The following is a 15,759-nucleotide window of genomic DNA, read 5'->3' on the forward strand; positions in this document are numbered from 1 at the left end:
TGTTGAGAGCAGGAGGAATGTGGGTTAGTGGTGTGTGCCGAGCCTCTGGGTCATGTGTGTAGGAGGACAGGAAGGGGTTAATGTGCTGGAACTGATTAAGGCTGGCCAGCCAGTGGTTAATAATAGTCTGAGTTGCCAGTGGCAGGAAAGCTCATTAAAGGTGGCGGGTCCCTCGGGTCTGCGTGGTCGAGCCGCACCATCACTATGCAGGGATGTGTGGAGCGGATACGTGTTGAGAGCATCAGACCTCTCGAGCAAAGCTGTGGCTCGTTTCTGGAACGGTTCCAACCGCAGTCGCCAGCGGTGTGTGTGTAGACGGTGTGTGTGTAGGTGTGTGTGTAGACGGTGAGGCAGCTGTGCACCAGCACTTGTGATCATGCACTTAAGTAAGAGAGAACGTGTTCTGAGTCTCCAGAAACAGGATGTGACTCTGAAACTGGATTTTTTTCTGTTTGTTCTATTATTGTGCTGTACTTGAAAACAAGACACTTAACAGTAATGAGAACGCCGTGCATTGACATTGATGCCAAACACAAATGAAACGCCTTTGCACATGTGCACATTACTCTCTCTTAGTGCCTTTACAGACTCATGTTTACACACACCCCCAGCCCTCCTCTTCCTCCTCTTCCTCTTCTTCTCTTGTTCTTTCCTCTTCTTCACTCACTCTCTTCTTGTCTGTGTTTCTGAGTCAGATAAAAGGGCTCGAACTGGAACAAACTGGAGTTTGGTTGCAAAAGGTATGCCACCACTCTTGCACTTCTATGAGAAGACACAAGAAAACAGAGAAAAGAAAGCCAGCATCTTCTGTATCTAGAAGGCAGGGGGTTGACGTGAGGAGTCGTCTAGATTAGGAGTTCTCTAGATTTCTGCAGATGCAAGTTCAAAGTGTTCCTACTTGTTTACAAATAGCTAAATGGCTAAGTGGCTTAGGGCTCAAATAGCTACATAATCCACATTGTAGAAAAGCTCAACCCCTGCTGGTCTGAGATTGATTGGAGCTGGTTGGAAAGTTTAGCTATACCATGCTATGCTGGATCCAAATCCATCATGTTCTCAGAAGTATCTAAACCTGTATCTAAACATTCACAATACACAACCAATACAGCAGCACTGTAAAACTCAGGCATCAGTGCAGAGACGTTATTTCTCATCCAGTTTGACACTGAACCCTTGAGCACTGCCCCTGAGATACTGTTCTGCGTGCCAGCTTGGCTTGTGCAGTCATTTTGTGGCAGGGAATGTTAAGAAAAGACTTTCTATGAGAACTGAAAAATAGCTTCACCAGCAGAAGTCCTTAAAGCAAGCCAATGGCAAGCATTTAAGTTCCCAACCAGGAAAGATAAATAGATAGATAGATAGATAGATAGATAGAGAGAGAGAGAGAGAGAGAGAGAGAGAGAGAGAGAGAGAGAGAGAGAGAGAGAGAGAGAGAGAGAGAGATACTCCGGTGCAAGCAGGAAGAGTTGGAAATGAAAACTGACAGAGCGTCTGTACAGAATCTCTTCTGTATCCGAGGAGTCGATTACGCTCGGCCACACTGATGAACATGAAACACTCCAAGAACATTGCAGTGTATCCTGGCGTAAATGCTGCCTGAGCCTCTGAAGCACCCACGACTCACAGTTTTCCTCAGCCGCCACTGAACACAAAGATATTGATTTTGGCTCTCGGAGTAGCCTGTTGTCCTGTTTAAGAGAAGAAGCACAGAAGTAATTGTGTTAGTTTTACTGCTGACTTGTGTAAAGTTTTCTTTTGTTTCAAACCCTTTAGTTTCAGAAGTTCTTTGTGTTCTCTCTGAAGCTATTGAGAGAGAGAAACAAAAACCCATGAAGAGGGTAACCTGATAAATATTCAATTCAATTGAATTCAAAGCTTTATTGTCATATGCTCAGTAAGGATGGAGGTTTGGGCTAGGACCAGCGATGGCTGAAAATGGAGATGAGTGTAGAGCAGGGGTAATCAATTAAATCTTTCCGCGGTCCATTTTTGGCAGATAGCTCAGACCTTAGGTCCGGGTCCGCGGACGAAAGTTGTTGAGCGGGGGGGGGGGGGGGGGGGGGGGGGGGGTTGCGAACGAAAGTTGTTGAGCGGGGCGGGGGGGGGGGGGGGGGGGGGGGTGCGAACGTAACACCCAAATGGGTGGTGAACGTAACACTCGTCTGAAAATAAATTCTCCGGTTTAAAATATAGTCTCCCGTTACATTTTTTTTGGCATTTGGGTCCGTATCCAGTTAATCAGGAATGTGATTGGGTCCGGACAGGACGGCGTTCGGGTCCGGATCCGGACCGCGGTCCGCCATTTGGTGATACCTGGTGTAGAGGAACTTTTAAAAGTCCCCTTCTTTGTCCCTGCTGAATAATTCATGGCTGGTTTCTAGAGGTAACCTTGTCTCATATTCGTGTTTACAGTGATCGACTGGGAGTTGTCACACTCTCTGCTGTAGAATCTGGGCTCGCTGTTCCAATACGGTTTCTCCTCTAGTTCCTCTTCAGTGCAGTGAGGTGTGAATCAGTCTGAGTGGAAGAAGACCTGCCATCTAGTGTGGATGTCTGAGTCCTGACGCTAGTGTGGATATCTGAGTCCTGACGCTTAGTGGTTTGATCTCTTTTTTCATGGCAAGATCTCACGTCAATAAAATTAATTTAGTAATCCTTATTAGATCATATAAATTGACTCCAAGCATTTAATCAAACATCCGTTTTTGAATTGAATGTAGTTTAAGCCCACAGGACAAAAGGGGAAAAATCTTACAGAGCCAGATAATCTCTTATTGAGCAGTCAAAGCACTGTTTCCAAGATTTTAAACAATGGTTTTTTGATTTTTGATTAATCCACCCAAGAATCATTGCACACAAATGCAGACATCTGTGCGGTCAGTACTGATAGTTGGCTTGTGAGTTAATTCAGCGTTTTGGAAGCACTTTGCCAAAGGCCATTTCCTGTTGTGATGTTGTCATAATTTCATCGATTATTTAACTGAATGGCTATAGAGCATATTGAATTCCTGTGGAGGCTGCAGCCGGATCAACAGGCCAGGTTGCCTATCGATCTTCCTGTGCGAATATCAAAGCCCGGCTTTGAAAACATTCTGCAAAAAACGCAGCTGTTGGGTGAATCTTTACATTGGGCTTTTAGTCAGAAAAGGTTGTGTTTCTTTGTTGTTCCTTAAGAGATGAAAGAGTCTAACGTTGCTCCGAAGATTCCCGACATGTTCTGTCTGCCCTGGTTTCCGTTGTCATAGCAGCGGGAGATCAGCCACAAAGCTCTTCAGATCTTGTATACTCAATCTTATAGTCTTAGTCTTACAGGTACACTCAATCTTATAGTCTTAGTCTTACAGGTACACTCAATCTTATAGTCTTAGTCTTACAGGTATACTCAATCTTATAGTCTTAGTCTTACAGGTACACTCAATCTTATAGTCTTAGTCTTACAGGTGTGCTCAATCTTATAGTCTTAGTCTTACAGGTACACTCAATCTTATAGTCTTAGTCTTACAGGTACACTCAGTCTTATAGTCTTAGTCTTACAGGTACACTCAATCTTATTGTCTTAGTCTTACACGTACACTCAATCTTATAGTCTTAGTCTTACAGGTGCGCTCAATCTTATAGTCTTAATCTTACAGGTACACTCAATCTTATAGTCTTAGTCTTACAGGTATACTCAATCTTATAGTCTTAGTCTTACAGGTACACTCAATCTTATAGTCTTAGTCTTACAGGTGTGCTCAATCTTATAGTCTTAGTCTTACAGGTACACTCAATCTTATAGTCTTAGTCTTACAGGTACTCTCAGTCTTATAGTCTTAGTCTTACAGGTACACTAAATCTTATAGTCTTAGTCTTACAGGTACATTTTGTAAGCATCCAGTAGATATCCAAGTTTCAGCAGGTCTTAGTACACAGATTGTACCAGTCACACTGTACCCTGATCATCACTGGTCATATTATATTTGGACAGCAGACCATTAACACGAAAACATTACTAATAATCACATGGTGCTGGTGTGCTTGTGGGTGTTGAGCTGGTAGAAATTCATCACACACAGCATGTTGAGCCAAGAGATGTCGTGTGGTCAGAGTGACCACGACAGGTCCAGCCTGGACGACAGATGGGCCTTAGTTGGGGTTTGTTTTTGTTTGTTTTTTTTAAAGTGGGGTTTTGTAATATATGTTGATCACATCCTTCTGACATCTCTCTACATCACACTGTATGTCAGAAGGCATCACACTCTACATCACACTCTCTACATCACACTGGCTGTAATGGGCGTGGCTGTTAGGAAGCGTTCGTCTGGGTGGGGGGGGGGGGGGGGGGGTGAGGGGGGGGGGGGGGTCCTTGTACATGCCTTCATTCTCAGGTGAACAGTTCCCACAAGCCCTTTCGTACTTTCCTCAGACCTGGACAGCAGGACTCGGTTTAAACAACCCCCTGTGTGTTTTTTGGCAGGGATGGTAAGTGGTTTCAGTGGGGTGTATTAAAGTCAGAAGGCATCGATCACCAAACTTAGTCTGTTCGGTTGGCTTACTGTTCCAGTGTAAGTGTTCTCCCAACAAAACACTGTTTGTTTTATTATGCAATGCTAATATCGCCATTCCTTTTGATGTCCCCTTATGTAGATGAATTATGTAACTGTTTACATAATGTTCCTCTTCATCTACTCCTGGCACTGAAATAAGTTCTATATTATACTGTCCAGCTTAATAAAATAAACAAAATCAGCGTAAATGCGTGTGTGTTCGGATCTGCCTGTCCGGTCGTGCTGTCGGCATTCAGCAGAACTTTGATTGATGCCTGCATTGTAAATGACAGGTAATTTGCTAATTCATTTGATTGAGTAAAGAATCCCTGGCTGGGATCAGATCACAGAGGACTGGTGTTAAAGTGTGACCGACATGGCCAAGTTGAATATGCACAACCACGGTTCCTTTCACCGAATTCGAGCTATTTTGGAGTGTCCACAGTACTAAGGAAAGTAATATCATTTAGAAATCATGGGCATCTCTACAGATCTCAACCTTGCACAATTAAATTAGTTGTGTTGGGTCGAGAACACACGTTAAACACACCCGCCTCACTCCCAGACTCCTTCACTCCCAGACTCCCTCCCTCTTCATGAGGAACGGTACGTTGATTCTCCATCTGTTCATCAGTTCTCACCTCCCACTCCCCTCTCCTATCATCCCCCCTTCTTCGTTTATCTTTCTCCACATTAGGGATCTGTTGTTTGTGGTGCATTTGTGTTCTCTAATGATCAGGTGTCTGCTGGGACATCCGACAGGCTCGTTTCATGGAGCATCTCTGTGCAGAGTGCTCTGAAGCATGCTGGGAAAAAAACCCAGGGCAGTGGGTTGATCCTCCATCCACACTGGTTAGTCAGGGCAGTGGGTTGATCTTCATCCACACTGGTTAGTCAGGACAGTGGGTTGATCTTCATCATAGCTGGTTAGTCAGGAGGTGGCTGGCCCAGGGTGGATCTCGAGAAAAGTAGTCTCTCATCGTCTCAGTATTTCTCGGGTAGGTAGGCAGCCATTTGGAAAAAGAAAAGAGGGAAAATGAGCTCTGTATGGTATTATGTGCGGGACAGATAAAATGTAAAAATTTCTGGAGTGTGGCAGCAACTCTGGCATTAAACTATTACAGTCTAACTAATAGGGCAGAACCAGAAGGTAACACAGACTTGGGAGGATCCTGAGACAGTGGCATCCATCCACTGCCCTGTCAACAAACTTGAGTGATCACGAGCAGTGACAGGATGACAGCACCAGCGCTCCAGTCTACCATAAAACCCTTCACCCATGAACCCCTGGATCTGTACCTTTATCTAAGGGGGCTTATTAGTTACCAAACGCTAAACTTAATAAGTGGGTTTTCAACCTAGACTTAAAGATTGAGACTGTGTCAGAGTCCCGGACATGTTCTGGAAGGTTATTCCATAGTTGGGGGGCCTTATAAGAAAAGGCTCTTCCCCCAGCTGTTACCTTATTAATTGTTGGAACAAATAAGAGGCCAGCACCCTGTGATCTTAGTAGACGTGGTGGTTCATAGTAGGAAATAGGTTCCTTGAGGTAATCAGGAGCAAGCCCGCGTAGAAAAGCCCGTATAGAAAAGCTATCCTAGTAGTATCTATGTAATATCTCCACCTATATCTGTTATCACATCTCCTTCACCCCTGAATCTGCATCTGCAGTTGAAAAATACAGTGGATTTTCATTAAGGTGTTTTCTTAAGGGCTCAGTACCATCATAAAAAGATTTTGAAATTTTTGCCATTTTAGTTCAATGTTCCACTATATGGGCCTGCCAATGTGAAATACTGGTAATGGATCTACACATTGGCACACTTGCAAATACAGCATTTCTTAAAATTACACTCAGAATGCTTTTCCATTTTATGTGTATAATTCTACATAACTGATTTGTGGTACATACTCTGTTCTCAACAACAAGCCAGTTAGTTTAGTACTGGAGAAATAAGGTTTAAAAATGCGGATATTGAAAAACATGAAAATAAAACAATCGGTCAAACATCCACCAGGTCTTTGACCTTTCACCTTTGGAGGTAAAGGTGGTCTGTATGTGTGTTTTTTCAAACAATTCATCATTTATTATTGATGATGAAGAATACAAAGTAATAGTAACATTTAGATTAAATCCAGGATGGATGAAACATTCTTCCTTTAAAGCCAGGCAAGGCAAGAACCTGTTAAAGAGAAGTGTGGTCTCATTCACAGTAGGCTGCCTCTCACAGATACTCTTGAAGAAGAGTTGTATATCTCTCTTTATCTCATTAAACCATAGGGCAGTCCACGTGCTTCTAAGGTGCTAATTATTCCAACATAAAGTAATAGAGAGCAGAAATGGCCTCGTTAAAGGGTTGTCACAGCTATAAACTCCTCACACTCTTGGTTAGTTCGGTGTTTCATTAAAAGGTCACTGAAGATCATACGATATTTGAGCAGTTAACGTTGTGGAATTGGCTCTGAACCTAAAGTTCTCCTTGGAAGATCCACTCAAAGCAGCGTCACCATGCAACTTGTTTCTCTCTCCGCCTGCTCCCTTGAGAAGAGTGTGTGGAAACCTTTCCTAGAAAGTTTTTAACCTGTACGCACGTACGCATAGACAGGTAGCAAGATGCTTTCCGTAATTCTTGACAAAACATGTAACCAATAAAACCTGAAGGATTTTTGTCTCATCCAATAAATGACATCCTTGTTGTGAGTCAAAGGGCTGGCGGTGTTGTGGAGAGAATGCCAGCAGTTCCTTCTGCAACGTCTCTTCATCATGTGTGAGGGGGCAACACTCATCTTCCTGTGTGTCCCCCTGATGATCAGAACAGGTCTCCGTGGCTATAGTCACACAGTGTGTGTCCACAGTAAGAGTTTGAGGATGAGAGGATGAGTCATGAGTGCTAAAACCGACTGCCAAGGCTAAAAAAAAAACTGGATAAAAAAGAACAACAACAAAAAAGGCCCATAATGATGGTAAATAACATGATAATTAGCTGCTGGCCTGTTCTGTGCCTCAAAGGGACATGCAGATGTTGCTAAACTGAAAGATTAAAGTCGAGCACTTGCATGTTTCTTAGCCTCTTACATTTTAATCGTCATTAGGACTGAGCAGAAGAGATATACCTTCCACAACATTCTTTCTAAGCCTTTTTTTTGCGTCCCCTTTGAAGAACACCTTGAAGGGGCCCATCCATAGGGTCCCTCCATGTAACTCCCTCTTCTTCACTCCTGACTGATAAGTGATGAATTACCTCACGGCATCTCGTCCTCCTGAATCGGACATGCTAGTCTCTACTTTCACCCTTTCCCGCACACCAGCGTGTAAACGGGCTCCTGCCCATAAGCGCTGGGACACTGTTGGGGTAGTGAAGGGTGTGTCTGGTCTTCACTGCTTTGTTTACGTTGGGCAGAAGATGCCTCGTCCTCGCAAGGCTCTTCTCTGCTGACCGTCGGGGTGGGACAGAACAGGCCAGAACGGGCCCGTTAGCTGCCAGCGTACAGTGAGCAGTGGGCGGACCAGAGCGGTTCCCTGCGTGCCACTCGGAACTGTGGGTAGGCGTTGGGCTCCAGCAAAGCCCTCGTCCGTCTCGTGTTCTGGCAGCGGTGCCCAGCCGAGTCAGATTAGTGGCAGGCGGGTGTGTGCTGTTCTCCACCTACTTCCTCATGCCGCTGGCCTTCACCCAAGAGGGTACTGTGGGTGATGCATTATGGGAAATGTGACACCTGATGTAGGGAGGAATACGACTTCTTTGAGCTTTTATGTTATCAGAAGAGTGTGGAAGTGTCTTCTTGGACATACTGTGAGCGTTACGGAGAGCTGCGACACAAAACACAGTCAGTAGTCAGCTGCCCTGACATCACCATGGAAACGAACTGTGGTGGCTCGTGTTTTCACAAGCAAACTTTGCCATGTGGCATCAGGCACACGCTTAGCATTCTGGGATTGAAAGTAGTTGCGTGTCACAATATTTATTCTCATTCAGATGATGATGTCACTTCCCACTACAAACATTGCAAACTACACAGCAGGTTACAGACACATACACACTGTATGCGCGCGCGTGTGTGTGTGTGTGTGTCCTAACTGTCCAGTTTGAGTTGGACCACTCCGGTAAAAAAAGCAAATTGGACCACTCCGGTATCAGTTTGGATCAGGCTGGAGTTTGTTTACTGACTTCTATGAGCATCTGCTAGTAACTGCCCACTGTTTGCCCGTCTAGCTTTGTGAATTCATGCAAATAGGGACATAGCTGACCAACGCAGGGCACAGACAACTGTTTTGAAGCGTGGGGCTGCCCGTGACGGCCTTCTGTCAGTCTTACAACAGTACTTCCTGTTTCCTGTACCTTCCTCACGCTTTCAGACGCGAAGCCTCGTGCACAAGGTGTTTCCTAAGTAGATATGCGAAAAACCCGGGTTGGAAAAAACGATCATAGATCTGGTAGAACTGGACAAATCTAATGTGTCTAACAAAGTCTGCGTTCAGTCTTGCAGGCTGCATTTGTGATTCAAAACTCAAAGCTGTCATTTAAATGTATTTACTGATGTGCCCCTGTGGTCTTCTGCCCCTGTGCTCTGATTGGTCCAGCACACGTCCAGCACAGATCATATTCATCATTGCTGTTTTCATCAAACGTTCTGTGATTGCCATTCTCTCTATATTTTCTTTTGTCAGTGCACATGGATGCACGTTGTTCAGTTTGTGCTGTGTGTTGGTGGTTATTAACATGCTGACAGTCCTGTATGTCTCTTTAAGTTACACACTACCTGTTGTGGAGTTCTATACTCAACAAATGAATAATTTCTTCAACTGCTTCATGTGCAACTAGCCAAGCCTACAGCTTTCCTATATTATTTACACTTCATTTCCTGTATTTATTTACACATTTTCTTTCTGAAAACAAAATGAATGGGTGTTGTAGCTGAATGTTACTGCTTTAAGTTCACTAAAATTCAGAGCTGACCAAATGACTTTTCCAGTCATCTATGAGAGATGTCACGATTGGCTGCTTCCCTTTTCACTGTAACTTCCTTGTTTTCGTTCTCCACGTGCTTCTTTGTTTTGGTTTCAGTTATCTTTATGTTTCCCCAGTTATATCATTTCACGTTTAGTTCCTTGTTGGTTATGGTTTCTTTGTTTTATTTATACCTCCTGTTTGTTTGGTCTTGTGAGTGGTGATTGTTTTGTGTCTGTTTCCGGCCTGGACCGTTTAAATGACTCATAATATGGATTTGCACGTAATAAATCTTGCGCTTCTCAGCGCTTGGCATTCGCCTCACGCTCGCACCACGTTACAGAGAATATCAGAGTCCTGTTTAAATATTGATATCAGGTAATTTAGTGAGGGTTATATTTTAGGGTGAGTTTAGGTAGTCGTTTTATTACATGTATAGAGGTTTCTCAAGTGACAGCTCAGTGTATATGGCTGTCTAAACCGAACCACAGTAGACTACAGTTCAGTTACAGAGTCATACCTAATTGTGCTCTGCAGCAATACAGATGCATTATGGCCCATGGTGTGGAATGTTCTGTCTATTAAGCCCTATCCTATTACCTCCTGTTGTTTCCTGACCCGTGCTGTCTGGGCCAATGTAATATTTGTTGGTCTCTGGCTGGTGAATCTCATCACCATCACTACCATCGTGTGTAATTTCTGTGCACTAGTATTAGACTGCTGGTGTTGTGGCTACATAGCCTGAAGTGCTTTTGATCCCCGGAGAAGCTTAAAGTGAGGGCATTTCTTAGTAAACCTAATTTTACAAATCACTTCAGTGGAAGAGAAATTGAAGGGTTTTCAGTTGCTCTATCTAATTATGTGTGTACAGCGTAGGCTATTTGGTGTTTTCGCGAATAAGGTCAGAGAAACATCCATTAAGGAAGAAATCATCTGTCTTCTTTGGAGTAAAATTCAGAACTTTGGAATAAAATTCAGATTTGTGCGTGTTTTGCACACTGTACCTCATGTGCACACACCCACAGCCTCGTCGATGTCATTGCTGTGTTGAGAGTGATCCCCCCACTAACAATATCAGCAGCGGTCCTGATTTCAGCCACCAACCAGAACAAAACAGGATGGAGAAACTGTGTACAGAAAGTTTTGACAAGACAACCTTTGACAACCACGGTCTGATTATGGTATTGGATAATCTGGAAAACATATTGTACATCACTTAAACGTTCAAAGTGAAGGTGCTTCAATGGTTTATGGTGGTCCGGTTGTGTTATTAATTTGTGGGTGGTGTCCAGGAGCTCGGTGGACACCATCTCCGATTGTAGAACATGTGTAGGCCCTGTAAGAGTTGGATTGAATTTAAGCAGGTTTCAAGCACAGTGTGTGCATACACACTTCAGTGGGCTCGGAGATACTGGGCCAGTCAGTAGGAGGTGAATTTCCGATGAGTCTCTAGCGTAGGACTTCCTCTGACTGGAGTAATGATGGAAAGCACTGAGTTGTGAGACCACCTAAGGCGTGCCAAACGCAGACTGAACGATGACACAGTTTTTGTGACAGCAACGTAACTGAAGCATGGAAAAACCTTTGACAAGACATTAGCATACTTGTGGCTACGAACAGGCGCTTAGTGATCATGAGGTCTGTGTGGCAGAGAGAGAGAGATCTTTAGAAAGTGTTTAGGTGTCTTGTGGTTGTCAAAGGTCACGTGAAATGACAGATCACCACAGTCACCAAGAACGTTATCTAGATCCCTCAAAGCACCACTGATAACATGTATGTGGACTCGTTCTGCAGTTTGGAGATTTAACTCCAATTTACCTCCTGGTTTTTGCTTTGAAAAATCACTATAGCCTCAAACACATAACTAAAAGTACATTGTCACCCATGTTTTTTTTTTTTGTTTTTTTTACCATGTTGTTACCAATGGTTTTACCCATTTTCTTATCCAAATAATCTGTACCACAGACAGCCAGTAAACTGATGCCTCTGCTTTGCAGACAAAATTAAGCTGTTTGCATGTTTGCTAGCTAGAATGATTCATGCGTCTGTATATTCTCAAGTAAATTTTGACAGTTTATAATTTTGCCGCCATGAATACTGATTAATAGTGACTTTTCTACGTGACTGGACATATTGATTTCAAATTAGAGTGTCAGAAAATTTGTAATTATGCAAATGCTTTCACAGGGTTCCCTAAGCTGTTTGTCATTAACCTGTTGTCTTTCATCTAATGTTCTTTTCTTAAAAGTGGCACTGTAGTGAGATCTTGTACACATCCACAAAGAGATTCATGAACGTGCTGCAGGTCCGTATCCTGTACAGAACGCAGATGGGAAACGGAGAAAAGACTCGTGGTGGTAAACCACAGGCATCACAGAAGCATCTGTGATTTCCCTCTCAAAAAACCTCCCGTCCGGTGGCACAGATACAGAGACACGAAATCAGAACGTCAGAGACACGTGTGTAGTGCTGCTACATATCATGGATATTAGCTCACCGCGCCGAAAAGGATCATTATGAGGGAAGAGGGCTGTCTGTCCTTTATCGGGCTATGGGAGAATGCAGAGACACTCGGGGACACTCGGGGACACTCGGGGACAGGTTTCCCACTCTCGTCTTTGTCTTTCTCTTTTTCTCCTTCTCAGTCTTTTCGTCCTTTGGTCCTCTCTATTCCGTTGGTACTATTATGGTCTGTTAAACCATCTGTGCTCTTTCTCTTGCTCATCACCCATTGGCCAGAGTTGGGATACTTGATGCACTGGTGGTTCTATCATAGTAAAACCAAAATGCAAAATAACAATGGTGTGTGTGTGTGTGTGTAGAATGCTCACACTAAGCCCTGTCATCACACATTTACCAACTCACCATTGCATAACTGGTTCCTCTGATAGTCCCAGCCCTGCCGATGTGCTGCTCTCTCTCTCTCTCTCTCTCTCTCTCTCTCTCTCTCTCTCTCTTTCTCTACACACACACACACACACACACACACATTTGCTTTGCTACTGAAGTGCATCTGCTGTTTGTTGTCTTTGTTCCAGAGATGCTGCCTGTAATTCACAGGCTTATCAGCAGAGAAGCGGTGCAGCGGGGCGATAGCTGTCTTAGCCGTTACCATGTCTGGTACCTTTGCTAAGATCAGATTCTTTCAGTTCCACTGACAACCGCACAGAAGTAGATTTTAGCCTTTAGCTACACTGTATAAGCTCTCTGATGTCTGGGTGCCAGCTGTGACTCTGAGAGTCCTGTGTTACTCCCTGCTATGAGATATCTAGTCATTTAATTGAATGAAGAGAGGGCTGCTTTGAACAGGAAATGGGCACGAACGCCATCGTTCATGCAGCAGGAAGTGCAGTCAGTTGGGGATTTAGTTCACAAGGAACTGGATTACACAGTGCTTCTTTTGTGTACACTGGGCGAGCTGGGCTGGCGTGCTAGCGGTTAGCGGCTAGCCACTGACGTGTCTCTCTGTCCTTCCTCCACAGGGCATCAACACTGTGGGGCCCAGCAATGTGGCTCTGCCCCCCGGACCCGTCTGCCCCGGGATGTATGAGCTGGAGATCGTGTTGCGGAAGGGCAATAATCTCGCCATCCGGGACAGAGGAGGTAGGAGTGCCCAGTGCCACCTGCTTTCAGATTGGGATTATGGCTTCATCTGCGATGTCACGACCAAAACACATTCTAGTAGTTTTTTATTTCCTCCAGAAGTGGGTTTAGCATTCATTAGCATTCAGGAGGCCACAGACCATGCTGCTGAAATCAATAACACTCACTGATTAACGTATATGGTCTGTGGGAGCTGCTTCTTCTCCACATCTCCCATTACCTTGATTCATTCATCTCTCGTGGGTTGATGGATCACTCGTACTTTCCCCCCATTATCTGGAGCCTGGACTGAAACACTCTTGAGTCATAGAGGAACCATGTGTGAAGGGCTACATTTCAGGGAGCATATGTGTCAGTGCCACCGGGGATGGTTTTGACTGCCGGACCAGTAATGGGCTCATTAGGGGCTGATGGGATGCAAGAACAGACCTGTCTAGACACTCGTGTGCTCAGACTGCCTGGCCACACACACCCATAATATATGAGACACTGTGGAAAAGACTCGTATGTGCCAAAATCCTTTAGGAAGACGACTGGGTGATCCCGTATGCTAAGATTCTTTATGCAAATACCAAAGTGGATTTTGTGAAATAACTATTCATCCTTTGCTATTAAAACACTTTCACACACAAAACGTTTTCTTTCCCAAGCCATGCAAAATCAACTTCTCAGATAAGTCCTAATTTGGCATCCTGCTGTTATCAGAGAAGAATGTTAAATATGGAATGAATCAGTGTGTTTCACCTCAGCTACCTCCGTCTCCAGTTAGACACATCCCTTAAGTTCCCTCTGTAAGATTTGAAGATACCCCCGTACCATTATTTACCCTCATTCCCTGAGCTCAGCAGTAGCCAGCCAGAACCTCTCCAGACCCGGCCATACGTCGGATGCGGTTGTCATGACGAGGGCTCCATCTTTTGCTACTGCAAGACTGATGCTGGCAGCGTCCACACTGCCAAGACAAAGCGCTCCCGGTTTCCTCTCGTCTCCGGTCCAGGTCTGAGTGGTGGACGGGTACTGCCTCAGGGGCGTTCTCCGTGTCAGGGTGATGGAGAAGATGGAATTGGGACAGTACAAAGGACCTAAAAAATTGCTGTGGTTATACGAGAGCATTGTAGCAGGACAGTTTCAGAAGCACAGGCGATACTGAAGGGCCGTGACTGTAGATTCCACTACAGTCGCCATCTGGTGTGATATATTAGAGGAATTTGATGAGGTGAACCCGCTGTGGCCCTGGACCTTCTCATTGTTGTCAGTCATTCTGCATGAACCTCTGTCCACAGAGTTCACCTTGACCTCTTGTTTACTGGAAAAATCTTAGAGCACAGGGGTGTACAGTTTCAGAGGGCCCCCCACTGGTGGGTGTGTGTGTGTGTGTGTGTGTGTGTGTGTGTGTGTGTGTGTGTGTGTGTGTGTGTGTCTGTGTCTGCGTATGTGTGAGAGAAAAACAGAGATGGAGAGACAAAGGGAGAGGGGAGAGACAAAGAGAAAGGGGACAGACCAATGAAGAGGGGACAGTTCTGTTTTCATACAGCCTCTGAAAGTTCCTGATAACAGTCACTCCAGTCAGCTGCCTTACAGGTGAGACAGCTTCCTTATAGGAAAGACAGCTACCTCATCAAGAGACAGCTTCCTCATAGGAAAGACAGCTACCTCATGGAGACATAGCTACCTCACAGGAGAGATGGCTGTCTCATAGGACAGATGGCTACCTCACAGTTAGAGAGAGGTTTCTACAGGAGCAAATTATGCAGTGCAGGTTGTTCTATGAGAAGACTTTGATATGGTCTGTTTTAGTTTTAGACCTCTGTGTGTGTGTGTGTGTGTGTGTGTGTGTGTGTGTGTGTGTGTGTGTGTGTGTGTGTGTGTGTGTGTGTGTGTGTGTGTGTGTGTTGGATGATGACCTGGTTAAGCTGTATTTGTAAGCTCATGTCTATGTAACCAGAGAGAAGCAACTTAGAACATAGAACCCTCCACACTGCAAACGGTTTCATGAACACAGTAATGGGTTCTGTCACAGATAGATGAGGGCTCATCTGGTTTCTCTACCAGCCTGCATTAATAAATGATGATTTACCACAATTGCTGCCTGATTTGGCTATGCTAATTTATTATTTATTTACAAGGCTGAGTGTTTATTAACTCAGAAGGAAAGTGATGAGGCTGGTATGGAAAGTGTAGGTGTGTGTTTTGTGACCTGTGGTCGGTGGAGGCGGCCATGTTTGGACAGCTGACAGTCTCTCCACCTTCTGTCTCCACATTTTGTTCCTCTACTTGCTTCTAATATTTCACTGTCAACACATACTGAAGAGAACTGAATTGGTGAATGGCTTTGTGTGTGTGTGTGTGTGTGTGTGTGTGTGTGTGTGCGTGCGTGTGTGTGTGTGTGCGCCACTGGAAAAATATAACAAAATTACAGAAAGTAATGGAAGTATAATACTATAATAAGGACTGTGCTCCCTTGACATTTAACAACGATAATCTCTCCAACCACTGGAGCTGTTCGTGTGTGTGGGAGAGGGGATCCTGAGTGCTTTTGAACCTGAAGGTTCTGTTACCCAGTTGCCCCGGGTGGGGGCATGACTGGGCCCTCGGGGGGGGGTGGGGGGGGTGGGGGGGGGGGTGCTGAGCAAGTCTTCAGTGCCCAATTTCCTCTCGGTAGCAGAAATCCGCCTGCCCACTAA

The 15,759-nt window shown here is 44.7% G+C and overlaps 1 protein-coding gene across 1 annotated transcript in view; it reads left to right on the forward strand.

Moving 5' to 3' along the window:
• mctp1a (multiple C2 domains, transmembrane 1a) overlaps positions 1-15,759 on the forward strand; it is a 113,206-nt gene that overhangs the window by 26,890 nt on the left and 70,557 nt on the right. Inside the window, 1 exon segment of the mRNA XM_076998090.1 lies at positions 12,955-13,075. Coding sequence (XP_076854205.1) covers positions 12,955-13,075 — 121 coding nt within the window.

The sequence above is a fragment of the Brachyhypopomus gauderio genome, chromosome 3 (genome assembly GCF_052324685.1).
Source record: "Brachyhypopomus gauderio isolate BG-103 chromosome 3, BGAUD_0.2, whole genome shotgun sequence".
Taxonomy (NCBI): domain Eukaryota; kingdom Metazoa; phylum Chordata; class Actinopteri; order Gymnotiformes; family Hypopomidae; genus Brachyhypopomus; species Brachyhypopomus gauderio.